At 44.4% G+C, this 18,464-nt stretch overlaps 1 protein-coding gene across 4 annotated transcripts in view; it reads left to right on the forward strand.

Moving 5' to 3' along the window:
* ANO10 (anoctamin 10) overlaps positions 1 to 18,464 on the forward strand; it is a 135,090-nt gene that overhangs the window by 70,111 nt on the left and 46,515 nt on the right. For all 4 annotated transcript variants that reach the window (XM_068236235.1, XM_068236238.1, XM_068236237.1 and 1 more), the window contains 2 exons: positions 14,024 to 14,203; positions 14,570 to 14,761. In XM_068236235.1, coding sequence (XP_068092336.1) covers positions 14,024 to 14,203; positions 14,570 to 14,761 — 372 coding nt within the window. The remainder of the gene's footprint in view (positions 1 to 14,023; positions 14,204 to 14,569; positions 14,762 to 18,464) is intronic.

The raw sequence follows: 18,464 nt of genomic DNA on the forward strand, positions 1-18,464 counted from the left end.
GAGGGCGGTCCTCACAGGTGCATATTTGCTGCAGTGTAGCAGGAAGTGGGCCCCATCCTCCAGAACCCCCTCGTCACACTGCCTGCACAGTCTCTCCTCCTGAGGCTTCCATGTCTGTCTGTGTCGCCCTGTCTCTATCTCCAGGCTGTGGGCACTCAGATGGTAGAGGCTCATGGTCTGTCTTTGTTTGTGGTGGTGTAGCCTCTCCAGATTCGGAGCCATTGTGTACTCCCTCTGTAGTGATTGGTAGACGGGGAGTTTCTGGGATTTCTTTATTTCACTTCTCCATTCCTCTAGGTATCGGTCCTTGCAGCTTTCTATCATCCCTTTTTATTTGGGCTTTTGTCAGGCTGCGTTGGTGGTCTTGGCTGGGCTGGCTGATGACTCTTTGTTTCAAAGCTTGTGTAGTAAATACTGTGGCACCCCACTTTGTCACAAAGAGTAAGGTTGCAGCTGTGTTAGGATAACTCCTTAAATCCAATGGGTCAATATGTTCGTAGTATATCACAGCGCAGATAAACTCCTCCTTAAAAGTATGTCTTTCCACTCCACCACCTGTGTGCACTCAAAGTGATTATCCCCTGATGACGCCAACGGCCGAAACTAGTCGGGCAGCACTGAACAAGGGTCGAGTTTGAGGTTCTTAGTACCACATTGTGTGGGAAGCGCTACATGCCAAGGGAGGGTCCTAAGTGGATTGGGGCCCTCTGGAAGTAAGTCTTCACCTAATTTCACCTGTACTGCCCTTTTTTATCCAGAAATAAAGGAACTGTTATTTTTCCACTAAAAGCATCCCTGTTTACTTTATCTGCACTTTGAGTGCACACAGGTGGTGGAGTGGAAAGACATACGTTTAAAGGGAAGGTTCAAGCAAAATAAAATGAGTTTCACTTACCTGGGGCTAATACCAGCCCCATGCAGCCATCCTGTGCCCTCGTAGTCACTCACTGCTGCTCCAGTCCCCCGCTGGCAGCTTGCCGACCTCTGAGGTCGGCGGGCTGCATTGCGTACATTTTTACGCATTCCCGCTAGTGCAGGAACATTAACACATACATTTTTACGCGTAACTGGTTCAATACGTAAATTTTTACGCATTGAACCAGTAATGCGTAAAAATGTATGTGTTAATGTTCCTGCACTAGCGGGAATGCGTAGAAATGTACGCAATGCGGCCCGCCGACCTCAGACGTCTGCAAGCTGCCAGCTGAGGACTGGAGCAGCAGTGAGTGACTACGAGGGCACAGGATGGCTGCATGGGGCTAGTAGAAGCCCCAGGTAAGTGAAACTCATTTTTTTATTTTTGCTTGAACCTTCCCTTTAAGGAGAAGTTTATCTGCGCTGTGATATACTACGAACATCTTTGTTTCAAAGCGCATGGTATGGCGTCTGCTCCCTGGCTCAGTAAGGCTTTATGGTGGTATGTGCTGGGGCTGCTGCTCTGTATATGTGCCAAGTATGAGAGTGCTCTCTGCTGGATGGTCAGCCATAGTGGGAATCTGCCTAGCTCTGCCCGGCAGGCTGAGTTTGAAGTGCTGTGATGGAGTTGGAGAAGATACTTGCAGAACTCTAGATGGAAGATTTCTGTTGGGCTGGAGTCCTATTTTGAATGGTCAGAGTAGGTGACCGGGCCCCATACCTCACTGCTATAGAGCAGGATTGGGGTGATGATGCTGCCGAATATCTTTACCCAGACTCTCACTGGTGGTTTTAGGTGGTAAAGTTGCCTTCTGATGGCATAAAACGTTCTGCAGGCTTTCTCTCTTTCTGCCGTCTTTCTTTCTCTTTCTCTCTCTCTCTCCCTCCCTTTCTGCTCTCTTTGCTGTCTCTCTCTCTCTGCCTCTCAGCTGTCACTCTCCCTCTCAGCTGTCACTCTCCCTCTCAGCTGTGTCTCTCTGCAGTCTTTCTCTCTCTCTCTCTCTCTGCCTTTCTGCTGTCCTCCCCACACACCTCTCCCAGCATGCATTGTGGTGGCCAGGGTGACACTTCCACCACTGCAGCTATGAGTTACAAGGAATAGACACTGCGTCCATGCTCATATAAATAATTTTCAGATTTATGAATGCATATACACACACAATCTTGATCCTCCATGTAGCATGAGGGCCAATAAAAATCGGCCAATCAAAATTGTGTGTGTATGCACCCAAAGAGCAATTACATTTAAAACCTTTATTTGTTAATGATGATCTACTGCTGAATGAAGGTGCTTGGCAGATCTTCCTGTACAAAAATGTGTAGGCTTGAGAATAAACATTAAGTTCCAAAATTAACTTGCCTTGTAACGACATGGGTACTAGTGTGTGCGATTAGGTGGACGAGGCTTTGCGTCGTGCGGCGGTAACGGCTATGAGAAAATTTAGTAGGTAATCTCTCATACTACATGGGAGATGTAAAAGTGGGAGACAATTGGCCAATCTAAATTGGATGTGTATATATACCCTAAGCTATCTTTTTTTTTTATTACAGTAGCTCAACAGCAAAATAAACGGTAATTCATTAAGAAAATTTGGATTGCATAAGAGTAAAAATGGCCTAAACCTCCGATTTTCGGTTCGCAAACTTCCGCAAAAGTTTGTATCGCGCTAACTTTCGCGACTTCAATGGGGAGGCGAACTTTGAGCACTAGAAACACTTATGCTGGCCAGAAAAGTGATGGAAAAGATGTTTCAAGGGGTCTAACATCTGAGTTTTTGCATGGATGAGTGGGATAGACGCCAAAAGTCCCGGGGAAAAATCTGGATTTGACGCAAAGCAGCGTTTTAAGGGCAGAAATCACATTGAATGATAAATTGCAGGCCTAAAGTGCTTTAAAACATCTTGCATGTGTATACATCAATCAGGGAGTGTAATTAGAGTACCGCTTTACACTGACACACCAAACTCATTGTGTAACGCACTGCAAACAGCTGTTTGTGTAGTGATGGCCGTGCTGGACTGGTGCGTACCATGGCGAGAGTGCAGGCCGTGGTGGTTTTCAAGCCCATATGGTCGCCCGGCAGGCATGTACATGCACCAGAAAAATTATTATAGCAGCGGCCTTAAAAATTCAGGAATCCACCTGTAGTCCTGGACTTTGTTGGTGGTGGCGGAGAAGGCAGTCAAGCGGCCTGCAGGCAGAGATGCTGTGTGGGGACCGACTTAGTCTTGCGGCAGGCAGTCACACAGCGTGCAGGCAGAGATGCTGTGTGTGGGGACTGACTTAGTCTTCGGGCAGGCCTGAGTGTGCTTTGCAGACCAGGCATCAGTGGTCAGATGGACCCTTGATCCAACGCAGTGTGCCAGAGATGTCACCACTTGCCTTTCAATATCACGGTACAGTTTAGGTATCGCCTTTTTTGAGAAAAACTTGCAGCCTGGTATCTTCCACTGCGGTAAGTGGCTTTGCTTTTGTGTGCCGCTTTTCATCAGGTGGTCATCCCATTGCAGTTTGTGCTTTGTAATCATGTGCCTTCGTAAGGTAGTTGTCCCTACGCGGCTCTTTATCTTTCCACGGCTCAATTTTCAGTGGCAGAGAGTACAGATGGCATTGCTCTCATCTGAGGCAGACACACAAATATTTCTACACCGCTGAGCCCTGGGGTGATGGAACTTTGGTGGTGGCGGCCGACTGAGTGTTAAGTGGGGTGCCAGAAACAGAGCAGGAGGAGGAAGATATGTCACGCTTCCGTGCGGAAGCTGAGAAAGATGAGGTGTTCTGTGTTAAATAATAAACTACGTCCTGACAATATTGGGAGTTGATGGCACATGCCTTCTTCTGAACACTGTACTTTGGTCGAGGGCCGCACAAAATCACGACAGAGCGACCTCGAACAGACCTTCCAGGTGGCCTGCCTCTGCCTTTTTTGATTTGTCCAAATTGGGAGGGGGGGGATGAAGTGAAAGGTATGCACTGACTTGACTAATACAATGTGCAGTCACACAGGTGCAGTTAACAGGTATTCACGGAGTGGTATATCACACTGCGTGCACTCACGTAGGTAGGTGGGTGCACTGAACACAACAGGTAGGTATATGCAGTGATGGGTATTACAATGTGCACCTGTCACACACAGACAGGTACCGGACAGGCACAGTGCCTGACCCGCATTTCTGGTAACCCGTGGGTACCCAACCCGGTTGCAGGCCTCTAGCTTGTGGTAAACTTTAAACCAGGTGTCATGGGTCTTTTACTTTCATTTGGCCATAAAGCCCACATTGGTATAGCACTGCAGTGGTGTTGTCCTTGGGCTAGTTTCTCCCATCATCTTATAGTTTTTTTTTCTGTGAGCTTTCCCCAGGGTGACCATCAGGTTTTATGTTACCTCTCTTATAAAGTTCCTCCATTCCTGATAGTTTGGCCTGCCTTGGTAGACAGCTCTAAAAACAGTTGTAATTATTCCAGATTTCTTACGTTTGAGATTTATGGAAACCGTAATGCTCTTGGGATTTGCTGAATAGAGGTAATAAGCAGTCTGCTAACCAGGGCTGTGCACTCAGTACAAAAATCACCTGACTCCTCAGTTTATGAAAACTCTGACTCCAGGTACCCAAAATTGCTCCAGCTCCGACTCCTCAACTCCTTAGTCTTATACTTCGATGCAGGTTATTTCGGCACCGTCATTGCACTAGTGCTATGCTGTACATCCCGCGCAAGAATGATGTGGTGATTTGGCGACCACCAGAACCTGCTTTACACCTCCCTCCGAGTTGCTCCAACTCGGAGGGGGGATAGTATTTAGCACCAGCGGAGATTTGAGCGAATAATGGCTCACCCTGTGCCCAGCTCACTGGCGGCACCATAATACAAACGCTAATACTTGCCAGGGTTGTGGAGTTGGTTCAAAAATCATCCAACTCCTCAGTTTATGAAACCACCAACTCTAGGTACCCAGAAATTGCTCAGACTCCTTGTTCTGTTTTTGTTAAACCGTCCCTCTGATCCCCACCGATCGCCCCCGATCACCGCCGGTATATGTACCCCCAGGGATCCCGTAATGGCGCAGCCTCCCAATGAGCTCCAGGCTTCGCTGTGGGGAGGATTGGGACTGCACATGACAGCTCTTGCGGGATCGCGGACTAGTAAATATTGCCATCGGGGGGGGGGGGGCGGTCAGAGAGGTGCCGGGGGACTTGGGACACATAGTTACCGTAGCTAGCCTAGTACTAGCTAACAAATAGAAAACATTTTTTATTTTAAAAAAAAAAATCCCTCCCGCGGACGCAGCCACTGCATCTATGTACCGCCAGGGAGGTAATTGCCGTAAAATTGTATCATTTTATAGTGTGCTGTGTGGCAACCTTTAGCATAGCATTGTCTATCTCTAATATTTAATCCACTTTTTTGCCATCTGCACATTAGTAAGATCCACTCTGTAAGCTCTGCATCAATCAACTACGGTAAGTATACCACTGATGGTCTAAAGACACTTTGTAGAAATAATGGTGATCAGTTGAATGGAATGCACCAGAGCTGAATTACAAGTAGCATAGTAAAGGGTCTAAAAACTTGTGTCATTGTGATATGTTTGTAATCTTTAAAAGGAACCTGAACTGAATAAATGTATTTAAAATAAACACATGACATAGCTTCAAATGAATATTACATACTTACCTCACCATCCGTTCCTCTCAGAAGCTCACATTTTTCTTCTTACAGTGATCCCTTCCAGTTCTGACAAGATTTTGTCAGAACTGAAATATACCAGTTGCTGTCAGTTGCTGTCAGTTGTATATCAGCAGCTGTCAGTTGCAACTGAATGTGCACGGTAATGTCCAGATTTCCCTATGGCTCAATTGTGTAATATTACAATTTAACAGTGTGCTGACCAGAAAGCTGTTATGGGGTGATGGCCATTTTCAAAATGGAGGACAGGAGAGGAGAAAGAGATTGATGAGCAGACTACATGGGAGGGAAGTATGACCTGTGTATGTTTATTTTGATTTTTAATTTTCAGTTCAGGTTCTCTTTAAAATAGCATAAAACTGCTAAATCCTATTTTCAGTTTTTTGTTCTAGGTGACTGTTGCATTATGACAGGTAGAAAATAAACAGATATCAGCTTAGTAGGAGATTGTAACCTACCAAGACAGGACAAGAACTGTATACATTTTGAATGAAGTGCTTGTCAACATAGCCCAGAGATCCAGTTAAGTGAAAGTTATTTATCAGGAAATGTTCTTAATGGATAAACATAGATGTAGATGCCCTTCAATATCAGTAACGTTGTTTAAAGTGATTCTCAAAGCAAGACGCTTGCATCATTTAGATGAGGACAGGCTTTGAGAAAGTCCTCTTCATGTAGATGAGGACAGGCTTTGAGAAAGTCATCTTCATGTAGATGACAGGCTTTGGGAAAGTTGTCTTCATGTAGATGATGACAGGCCACTAATGTATCAAAAACAATAAGCTGGTTGACGTAGGTTGGGAAGACTCTTTGCAATGCAGCATGTAAGATTATGTAGCAGTGATTTGCTTTCACTCTCTGTGCTGGTGCCAGGCAGTCCTTGGACAGGAAATGGTTGGAAGTCTCTCCAATGGGAATAAAAGCAGCAATGAAAATATGTTCCTAAAACTGAAAATAATCTTGGCTATGTCTAACTAAAACTAATATAAAAGGGTCATGCGGAAAGAAACCGCTGTTTGCATTTAATCATTTAAGGAAAAAATGTTATTTACAGTATTTGATTTTAGACCAGCTGAGTCTTCTGGTTATGTCTCCACATAATCGCCTCCTTTATTTAAAGGAAATCCAGGCTGAGCTACAATAAAAAGTTAGATGTTTACCAAATAAGAGGGAGGCCTTTGGATGCTCCACATCATCCTCGACCCCACCGCCACTGGCTGGGACCCGTGGACAAGCCGTTTCAGCTTAATGCGCAGGCGTGGCCAAACGTGCAGGCACAGTGCGGCCACACTGATGCAGAAAGGGGTCCATGAGAACATACAGAACAGCACTTGATGGATATGTTCAGAGGGTCTGTGTGCAATGTGCTGGCTCAGGTTCAATGTTTATCATCTATTCTTACAAGGATTTCAATCCCTTTGTTGTAGTAGTATCACACTCCTATAAATTGGAGGGATTGGGGATGGCGATTTCATGATAATGCCACTGAACAGTTTATTGGTGTTCTGCAGTCATGTGACAAGACGGGGCCGGATTTAACAATTCAGGACCCTGTAGGTGCAGGAGTTCTGGCATCCTAAACTCCACCCCTGAACACGGGCCACACCCAAGTAAAAATATCCTAAACTCTAATCTCTGCATCATCTCACTAACTGTCCTTAGAATCTTATACTCTAATCCAGTTATGTACAACCGGTCCTATGAGGGCCCAGTCCTCGCACATTTTTTATACAGCTCAAATGAATTGATGGGTCTGAATCAGGAAAGGTGTGGTCCATCAGGTAGAATACATTCCTCTCTTTCTCAGTCCATCCTAAACACTGGCATGGATCTGGCCCTCCAGGCCTGAAGTTTGACACAAGTCCTCTAATCACTGTCTCATGTCAACCTGACAGAAGATAAGGATTTGGATGTTAGTGCCTGAGGTCTGTGATGTGAGGCAGGGATTAGAATGTAAGCTCTTGAGGTCAATGATCTGAGGAGACGGGGCCGACTCTCCCACTTAAGACGCCTCTAGGCATGTGCTTACGGTGCCTTATGGAAAATCTGACCCTGTGACAAGCAGGGCAGGGAGAGAAGAGGTTAACCTGACAGATGCATGTTTAAATGAAAGACTAGCCAGCAAACTGGTGTCACTGGATCACCCTCGTATATTTTGGTGCTTCTGGAGTTATATTTAATCATATAACAAAATTATTGTAGAACATGACAGCTGAATGATATTCAGTTGGTCATATAAACAGTACTACCATTTGCTGCGTTTTGCTTAGTAAGTGTGAAGTTCTCTGACAGCTCAGCTGCTTACATTCCATTGCTTATGCTTTGAAGGCTTTTACTGTCCAGAGTACTGTAGTGTGTAAGCTAGATATTCCCCCTAGCTAATAAAAATGCATGTCTTAAAATAACCATGCTGCAAGATATTCTTTACCAAAGCCATGACACAGCAGCAGATATTCTTACACAGGAACAGCAACACTACGTACACCTTCTAGCTGTTAAAAATGTCCTGAACTTTGCAGATTCTAGCTGTTAAAACTGTCCTGAACTTTGCAGATTCAAGTTCACAAATCTAGAACAGAACATCTGCAAATTCGGTGGGCCCTGCAGCAGCCAGTCGGCGTTTGCCACCATGCAGTACCATGTAGGTCTGTATAGAAAGAAACGTCTCCCCCACGTGGACATGGACCACCATTTTTGTAGTGATGGCATTCTATGGGATGCCTGTGATCGCAGGAAATGACCCAACCCCTGGCCTTTAAAAACGTAATGACTATTGCCTCATGCACTCGTATGTCATCTCAAACTATGTAAATATGGTGTTTGTACATAGCTTTCATCTTTTTTTCCGCTGGATTACTAAGCTTGGCACATACATTTTAAACCACTGGTGTAGTGGTTAGCACCCTCGTCTTGCAGCACTGGGTCCCCGTTTCAAATCCCAGCCAGGGCACTATATGCATGGAGTTTGTATGTTATCCCCGTGTATGCATGTGTTTCCTCCAGGAACTCCAGTTTCCTTCCACATCCCAAAAACATACAGATAAGTTAATTGACTTCCCCTGAATTGTCCCTAGACTATGATACATAAACTACATGATACATACAGTACATGATACATCCATGGCAGGGATTAGATTATGAGCGCCTCTGAGGGACAGTTGCTTCTTACTTTGAGAACCACTTTAAACAACGTTACTGATACTGAGGGGCATCTACATCCATGTTTATCCATTAAGATAATTTCCCAATAATTAATAACTTTCACTTAACTGCATCTCTGGACTGTGTTGACAAGAACTGCATTTAAAATGTATATAAGTCCTTGTCCTGTCTTGGTAGGTTACAGTCTCATTCCGAGCTGATATCTGTTTATTTTTACCTGTCATAACGCAACAGTCACCCAGAACAACAAACTGAAAATAGGATTTTTGCAGTTTTATGCCGATATTTTAAAGATTAAAAACTTAAATATCGCAAGGATGTAAAGGTTTTAGTCCCTTTACTATGCCACTTGTAATTCAGCTCTGGTGCATCCTATTCTATTGATCATCATGACAATAATAATAATGATAATCTGTGTCGGGGAAACCCATGTTGTAAGGTCAAAAAAAATCAACTGCAGAGCTTACAAAGTGGATCCTACCAATGTGTAGAAGGCAAAACATGGATTGCATATTAGGGATAGTCAATGCTATACTAACGGTGGCCACACATCATACTATAAAATGACCCAATTTTACGGCAATTAGATAAAAACAGTCGGTTGTATAGAAAAATTGAAAGCTTTATTTCATTCACTTGAGAAATCTGATTGAATTAACTGTTTTTATTCAATAAAAGATCAGGAATGTTGGATTTTTCTAATCAATCTATATGAACATTGAATGGTGTAGGGTAGATTGTCAATTTCTTGATGTACAGAGTATATTATATTTTTGCTCTTTGGGAGCTTAAAGGACAACAGAAGTGAGAGGGATATGGAGGCTGTCATATTTATTTCCATCTAAGCAATGCCAGTTGCCAGGCCCTCCTGCTGATCATCTGCCTCTAATACTATTAGCCATAGCCCCTGAACAAGCATGCAGCAGATCAGGTGATTCTGACATTCATGTCAGATCTGATAAGACTAGCTGCATGCATGTTTCTGGTGTTATTCAGATACTACTGCTGAGAAATAGACCAGCAGGGCTGCCAGGCAACTAGTATTGATTAAAAGGAAATATGGCAGCCTCCATATACCTCTTATTTCAGTTCCCCTTTAAAGGGTACCTGAACTGAGGACATGCATTTTTCCTTTTAAAATAATACCAGTTGCCTGACTCTCCTGCTGATCCTGTGTTTCTAATACTTTCAGCCACAGCCCCTGAATAAGCATGCAGATCAGGTGCTCTGACTGATGTCAGACTGGATTAGCTGTGTGCTTGTTTCAGGTGTGGGATTCAGCCACTGTTGCAGCAAAGAGATCAGGCTACCAGGCAACTGGTGTTATTTAAAAGGAAACATACCGTATATACTCGCATACAAGCCGAATGTTTGACCCCCAAAAAGGGGGCCAAAAGTTGGGATCGGGTTGTATGCGAGTCGTGGTGGGTGGTGGTCCGCGGCGCCCGCCCGCTCCCTCCGCGGCCGCCGCTACTATTACCTGTTCAGCCGGCGGCCGCTTCCTCTAATCCGGGTGCCCCTCTCACTCTGCTCTCCATCATGCGTATAAGTGTATCACAGCAGCGCGCCCGGCGCTGCTGCTGTGACGAGGCAGGAGAGATCGGTTTCCCTGGTAACGGCGATGGGCACTATACTAGCTATACTGTGCACTATACTGGGCACTATACTGGCTATACTGGGCACTTTACTGGCTATACTGGGCACTTTACTGGCTATACTGGGCACTTTACTGGCTATACTGGGCACTTTACTGGCTATACTGGGCACTATACTAGCTATACTGTGCACTTTACTAGCTCTACTGGGGCACTATACTAGCTATACTGTGCACTTTACTAGCTCTACTGGGGCACTACCTACCAATACTGGGGCACTTTACTGGCTATACTGGGCGCTATACTAGCTATACTGGGCACTATACTAGCTATACTGGGGCACTACCTACCCAGACTGGGCACTATACTAGCTATACTGGGCACTATACTAGCTATACTGGGGCACTACCTACCCATACTGGGTACTATACTAGCTATACTTGGACACACTGGGGGGATCACGCGGCCTGCACCAATCCAGCATTTCCTACCCCCGGCTTATATGGGGGTCAATCATTTTTCCCTGTTTTTCTAGGTAAAAGTTGGGGGGTCGGCTTTTATGCGGGTCGACTTATATGCTCTATACGGTACATATCCTTCTCACTTTAGGTTCCATTTTTTAAAAAAAAAGTAACATAGATGAGGTGAAAACAGAGGAAAACAGGTGAAAAAGCTTTGTGTATCATGCCCCCATTGTGTGTAAGGTCAGTGCAGTGGATTGGGCACTGTCTCAATTTTATCTCTGCACTACAGGTTCCCTGCACTGTGGCTCAGTCATTTCAACTGCTTAAACTGCTTTGGTCCTTTCCAACCAACAAAACGTACACTTTTACCACATGCGCACTATAAAGCTTGCCTGGGGCTGGCGTAATGGATGTATGTAGTGCTGCTGACTTGAATGACGTGCCACAGAATACTTAATATTGTGCATGTAACTAAATCATCCCTGCAGTATTACAAGTCTAAGGCAAAAGATCCATTATTTTCATACCTGAGGCTGGTTATCGTTATGTTAATGAAGGCATGAGTTGCATTCAGTCAGATGAAGCATGTAAAACTCAGAGGACCTAGCGTGCCAAACTGAACAGCAACTGTAACGATTATTAAAGGACCACTTCGAAAAAAATCTTAAAATTTAAAATATATGTAAACAGTGGTCCTTTAAGGCCTTGATTCTACTAAGGTCGAATTCAGCCAGAATCTGGAGCGTTTCCACTAGAAGTTCTTAGAAGTGTTATCCTTAAAAGTGCTGCAGATACCTTTTTGATATAATACTTCAATGCTGTGAGGAATAAAATACGAGTACATTTGAAATCGGCGCCGGTAGACTTGGGCGCAGGATACAGCGTTATATAGCTGATCCTGCTTCTGCACAAGTCCGGGCCGATTTAATTACTATTCCCTCTCCAGGCCGACATGGATAGTGGGGAAATGAAATAATTCGGCTTCCGGCGATTGCTGGAGGACGAATTAATATGTTTTTAAACAACTTCGGCTCCGTCTTCTGACAGAGCCGACGTTACTCACTGAGCGCTTCAATAGGAATGATTCCTATTGAAGTCTATGGAGGCGCCGGCTGCGCCCAAATCTAGCAGCGCTGAAAAGCACTGCTCCAATAAAATACCAAGTATACATGAAAAAACATTCATTGGATTTGGGTATAAGGATGTTGTAACGTGTAAACTTTCACCTTCATAAATGTGCAAGAAAATGTGTTGGTAACCATGGCAATGCCAAACTGTATAAACAAGTGTATTCTCATTGTCCTTTTCAACAGTCTGCTGTATCCTTTATTTAAAGTAAAAGCGGAGTAGATACTTCTAAGCTCTGGATCCTTACCATTGCTCCGCTGGTTCCAGTGCAAAGATAGGGAGCACCCAGCAGAGTGACTAGAAGGGCCTCTAACTCTCAACGCAAAACAATATGAACGGACTCCCCAGTGTGGTGTAATGGTTAAGGGCTCTGCCTCTGACACGGGAGACCAGGGTTTGAATCTCGGCTCTGCCTGTTCAGTAAGCCAGCACCTATTCAGTAGGAGACCTTTGGCAAGTCTCTCTAACACTGCTACTGCCTATAGAGCGCGCCCTAGTGGCTGCTGCTCTGGCGCTTTGAGTCCGCCAGGAGAAAAGCGCGATATAAATGTTCTTTGTCTTGTCATAACATCGGCTGGACGTGCTCATGTCCTTTTCACAGAAAGTAAGGCACCAAGGATTCAATCAACCGAAGTAGTCCGCTCGCGGTCCTCGTTTGCTTAAACTTTATTGTTGCACAGCATTAAAAGTCAGCACACGCTGTGCACAGCATGGTACTGCTGAAGTGAGACGGGTGCCATGTACAGCATGCGCTGATTTTAATGCTGTGCAAACAGTTAATTGAGGACCGTGCCGGACTACATCTGTTGATTGAATCCTTTGTGCCTTGCTTTGTTTGAAAAGGCGTGAGCTAGTCTAGCCAATGTAGTGAAGACTGGTGAGTCCGTTCACATTATTTTGCATTGAGAGGTCCTTCTAGTTACCCTGCACGGTGCTGAGTTTCCTGTCAATCTTTACACACAAATTTTATTTTATTACCTCTCAGAGCAGCAAGTCCCTCAGTAGCAAAAGTTGAGTGCTAAACATGGAATGCCTCTCACTTCTCTGAACTCATCTCTGCTGCAGTTTATGCTAAGTCCTGTTGCTTGGCAGTAAAGGCAGTAAAACAATTAGTTAACCTATAATCATTTAGCTTACGCTGGCCATATGATTTTTCTGATAAATTTTTGGATGATTTGATCACTTAAAGGGAACCTTAACTCAACGGGGGGTAAAGAGTTTCACTTACCTGGGGCTATTACCAGCCCCCTGCAGCAGTCCTGTGCCCTCAGCGCCGCTCTGGAATCCTCTGGTCCCCTGCTGTCACTTAGTTTCGTTTTTGACGACTCACCAGTCGCCGGCCGCCATGCGTATTATTGGACGCATTCACCAATGCAATTAGCGCTATTGCGGACCGCAACACGTACAAAAATACGCGTTGCAGCATTCCGCACGCGTAGATATGCAGATATGCGGCATATGCAGCGGTCCGCAATAGCGCTAATTGCATTGGTGAATGCGTCCAATAATACGCATGGCGGCCGGCGACTGGTGAGTCGTCAAAAACGAAACTAAGTGACAGCAGGGGACCAGAGGATTCCAGAGCGGCGCTGAGGGCACAGGACTGCTGCAGGGGGCTGGTAATAGTCCCAGGTAAGTGAAACTCTTTACCCCCCGTTCAGTTAAGGTTCCCTTTAAATAAAATCTGCCCATAATCTCTTGCTTCAACATCCAGTCAATTGACTTCCAGTCGCTTTTTTGTAGTTTATAAATCTAAAGTCAAATTGGACTTGTTTGAAAATCTCTGTGGTGCAGGAGCAGTCGGGGATTGATAGCCCATAGAGTTTGACTCCATTGAGCAATACTTGCAATTACATTGATGCACAATAGATTTCTGCTGAGATCTAGCAAAATTGAGCTGGTCTTGTGTGATGGGAAACGAGCATTATCCATGCGAATCAGGTCTGGAGAGATGGACTTGACAAAATAGTCCATTATTGACCCCCGTATGACTAACTTAGCCTATAAGCCTAAACACTGTCTTTGTTGTTTTTTTTTTATATTATCTTATTTCTGTTTTGTTTTTCCTGCAGAGTTTGGTCTGCTTGCTTCTTGTCTCGCAGTTTTTTAACCAGATTTTTGAGACCTTTCTACCTTACTGGATGCAGAAGAGGAGCAAAAGACAAGTCATTGCAAAAGTGAAGCCAATTAAGGAAGGGACTGACACTTTACTGGAGCAGATTAAAATAGAGAAAAATATGGCTACTTACCTGGTAAGACTTTGAAGAACGTCATATTGAAACTCTTTTTATTCGTCAGAAATGAATATATACTGCTGCAAGTGGAACTGATCACTTGTGTATTTTCTGTATCCCCTCATTGTTCATGCAGCTGAATTCTCTCTGTTTTGTCTAACATATTGCATATTGCCACCGAAGATTTAGGAAATCTAGAAACAAGAATATTCCTTCACAAGATATACAACAATTTCCAATCATGGAACATAATCATACATTCATGCCTTTTGAGACCTTGCCAATAAAGCATAGTTATTATTTATAATGTACATATATTGTATGTATCCTCAATTAACACATTTTACAATGTTTGAAAGATGTTTATACTTTTTTTTTTTCCAGGGAACATTTGATGATTACCTGGAGTTGTACCTGCTCTTTGGCTATGTCAGCCTCTTCTCCTGTGTGTTTCCTGCGGCAGCCATATTGGTTGTCCTTAATAATATTTCGGAAATGTATACAGATGCATTAAAAATATGCCGTGTCTACAAGCGTCCGTTTGCTGAACCTTCTTCCAGCATTGGTGTATGGATGGTAAATATTTATTACCGTATATGTCCAATCAAACTTCCTAATAATCTGACAATAAACACTGTGGGGGTTTGGAACAGCACCCATAAAAGGAGAGAAGTGTGTGCCCAAGCTTGCAGCGTTCCACACCACTGGAGCTGTCACTTCAAGAAATCCATCAGGAGCAGGCACCACCGATGTAGATAATCATCACTTTATTAATCACATAAGTTAAAAGGCAGCAACACAACGACAGACCGCTGTTTCGAGCCTCCTGGCTCTTTATCAAGTTGTAAAAAGCTGCAATACATACATCAACCTACCACCATTCATTATATACAATCTATGAACCAATCAGTGATCTGCGTTTGAACCCACCAATTACAGTGCTCAGCAGTGAGGAGGACCTGATGTGAAACTGTGCAATGCACAGTAAATCCCACCCCTTAGGAAAGAATCCTCCCACCAACTGCTTAAAAATGGTCTTATGACTAACATCAGCCGTGTAAATAAGGTTGCCTCGTCCCAAAATACTTACTGTAATAGATACAGGAAATCTCCGTTGCTTAATAAAAGCCGCTCAGGCAAAAAACGCATCTAAGCCAGCAGCCAATCACGCACTCAGGCCGCCAGCCAATCACGCGCATCCGTCTGGTCAAATGGCGGCCAATCAGCGCACTTCCCTGTCTAAACAAATGAAGTGCGCTGACGTCACGTAGCCTCCAGGCGCTGGCCAGTAAGCGGCAGATACGTGTAATATCTCCGCTGGCCAATAGTATACACTCCAGCTTCGTATGGCGACTAATAGCGCAAGGCTAGGGTGTCACGCCTCCCCTGCTCAGTACCAATGCCAAGCATGTAAATAAATAAAGCGTCCAATCCGGACGCCCAACATAAAGGAGGCTATTACCACCCCACCTAATCACCGCCTCAGAGGCCAGTACAGTCGCCATGGCAACCATAAACAGCCTTAACTCTGTTCTACCAAGGCTTACTGCAAACAATGACACTAGACTGCCAACAGCGTTCAGATGCAGTGAAAGCAGTATAGCCAAAAAAGGGGGGGCATACATGGACCCAGGCAACCAATCCCCAAAGTTACACATAATTCAATTCATAATGCACTGTAATGAAAGAAGGACAAACGCTTCTCACTAATCCATTAATTAAAATAAATACATGATTAAAAAGGAAAATTAAACCTAAAAAACAGGTAAAATAGCCAAAAGGACCTAAACGCTTCTCAAATGCAGAAGGACAGATCGTAATCCAAATTAAGGCCCCCAGACCCCAAAACGTCTAACTTCCTAATCCAGAACGCTTCGCGTCTAGATAATTCTTTATCGCGATCACGGCCTCCCCCCCACCCAATAGGAACACCATCTATAATTTGAACTCTCAGCTGTGAAGCATTATGACCGGCCTCTGCAAAATGCCTTGCCACCACCTGTGTGTTATCCCTATTTCTAATGGCCGATTTATGAGATGAAAGTCTCACTTTAAGTGCCTTCGTGGTTTTACCCACATAGGCTTGTCCACAAGGACACTTAAGTAGATATATAACATACGTGGAGTTACAGTCATAATGTTCTCTAATAAAAAAAGTACCCCTAGACGGGTGTCTAAAGACATCACCCTTAATTATGGCACTACATAGATGGCAACTCAAACAAGGGTACGTACCCTTCCTGCCTTCTCTAAGTTTCTCTGTCTTAGCTCTAGTATGTACCAATTTATCCCGAATAGTGGGCGCTCTCTTAAAGGATAAAAGTGGGGGGTAACGAAATTCAGGGACTCTGGGAAAGGCCTCTCTCAGTAGATGCCAATGTTTTCGAATTACAGCAGTAATCTGTGTGCTACAGGTGTTATAGGTGGAGACAAAGGGCATGCGTGGTGAATTATCCCTGGGTCTTCTCTCTCTGCTAGTTGTACTAAGGGTATGGGCAGGGTACCCTCTATGCTTAAATTTTTGTCTCATTTTATTCAATTGAACATCACGGGTCACACCCTCTGGGACAATCCTAGATACTCTTTTTAGCTGACCTCCTGGAATGGAATTCTTCATCTGGGTTGGATGAAAGCTAGAATAATGCAACACTGAATTCCTGTCAGTAATTTTTGTATATAAATCGGTACTCAACCCCAGACCATCACGATAGACAACTGTATCTAAAAAAGAGACCTTCTGCAAATCAACGTGAGCTGTAAGACGTATAGTAGGACATCGTTCAGAGAGGGAACATAAAAATTCATCAAGGGTCGAACGCGGCCCCGCCCACAAGCAAAAGATGTCATCGATGTACCTCCACCAGCACTTAGCATGCTGCGGAAAAGCACATCGGTATATACAAATGACTCCTCGAACAGGCCCATAAAAAGATTTGCATAGGACGGGGCCACGTTCGACCCCATCGCAGTTCCCCTCTGCTGAACATAAAAACTGTCCTCAAATTTAAAATAGTTGAGATGCAACACAATCCTCAAAAGGTCTAATAAAAACCTACGCTGTCCATTCGAGAGATCAAGATGGGTCATCAAGTACCAATCAATAGCCTCCACACCTCCATCATGTGGGATGGAGGTGTAGAGGCTCTCGACATCCAGTGTAACCAAAAGGATGTCACCAGCAATGTCTCCAACCCCCCTCAACCTATCGAGAAAACAGGAAGTGTCCCTAACATAGGAATCCAAGCCTACCACAATTGACTGCAACACCCCATCAAGGTACTGTGCTAATGGAACGAAAATAGAGTCCACACCGGACACGATCGGACGGCCCGGTGGGGACTCTAAATTCTTGTGAATCTTAGGCAACGTATAAAACCCGGGAGTAACTGGGTGCTCTTTAACCAAAAATTTAGCAAGCTTATCATCAATTATTTCATCAGCAAGAGCAGATTCAATCAATGCTTTTATTTTTGTTAATATCAGCCCAACAGGATCCCTTTCAACCCTCTTATACACTTCAACCTGGGATAGTTGTCCCAAGATTTCATTCCTATAGTAGTTGGCATCAAGGACTACCACTGCCCCGCCTTTATCAGCGGGGCGGATCACAATGTCCCTTCTAGACTCAAGTGCCTTCAATACTCTTGATTCATTTTTAGTTAAATTCCAGTTGACCTTGTCTTGTGCGGAACATAGTTCAATGTTCTTAACATCCTCATTCACCTTGGATACAAAGAGATCCACTAATGCATTAGCTGGAGGCATAAAAGAACTCTTTGAACGAAGTCCACTTGAAGACAAAGTAAGTTTTCCCCCATTGTCCCGTTCCATTTCATTAGAGGGAGCCGGTAAGGTACTAAAGAAAGCCTTGAGTCTAATATTCCTATAGAATCTAAACAGTTCTTGTTCGAGAAGAAAGAAATTTGGTCGATTAGTTGGACTAAAACCCAGTCCATAATTCAAAAGCTTTTCCTCTGCAGCAGAAAGTGGTTGCCCAGAGATATTCACCACCAAACTTTGAGTTAAATTTACTTCCTCTGACGCAGGGTCATCTGACTGTTCTGGTTCAGATGACCTTTTTTGCCGGTTTCTTTGTTGCTGGCGCTGGTACCTGGCCCCGCCCCGGCGTTTCCTCCTCCTCCCGGAGAAGAGTCCCTCGACTCTGGTAAAAAATCTGTATCGGACGAGTTAGGAACCGAATTGCCAGAGCCCGGCCTCCCACCTCTAGGGATCCTGGGTCTCCCTCTCGGTCGTCTGGAGTTGGCTGGGACCATTTTTT

Source organism: Hyperolius riggenbachi, chromosome 5 (assembly GCF_040937935.1).
Source record: "Hyperolius riggenbachi isolate aHypRig1 chromosome 5, aHypRig1.pri, whole genome shotgun sequence".
Taxonomy (NCBI): Eukaryota; Metazoa; Chordata; class Amphibia; order Anura; family Hyperoliidae; genus Hyperolius; species Hyperolius riggenbachi.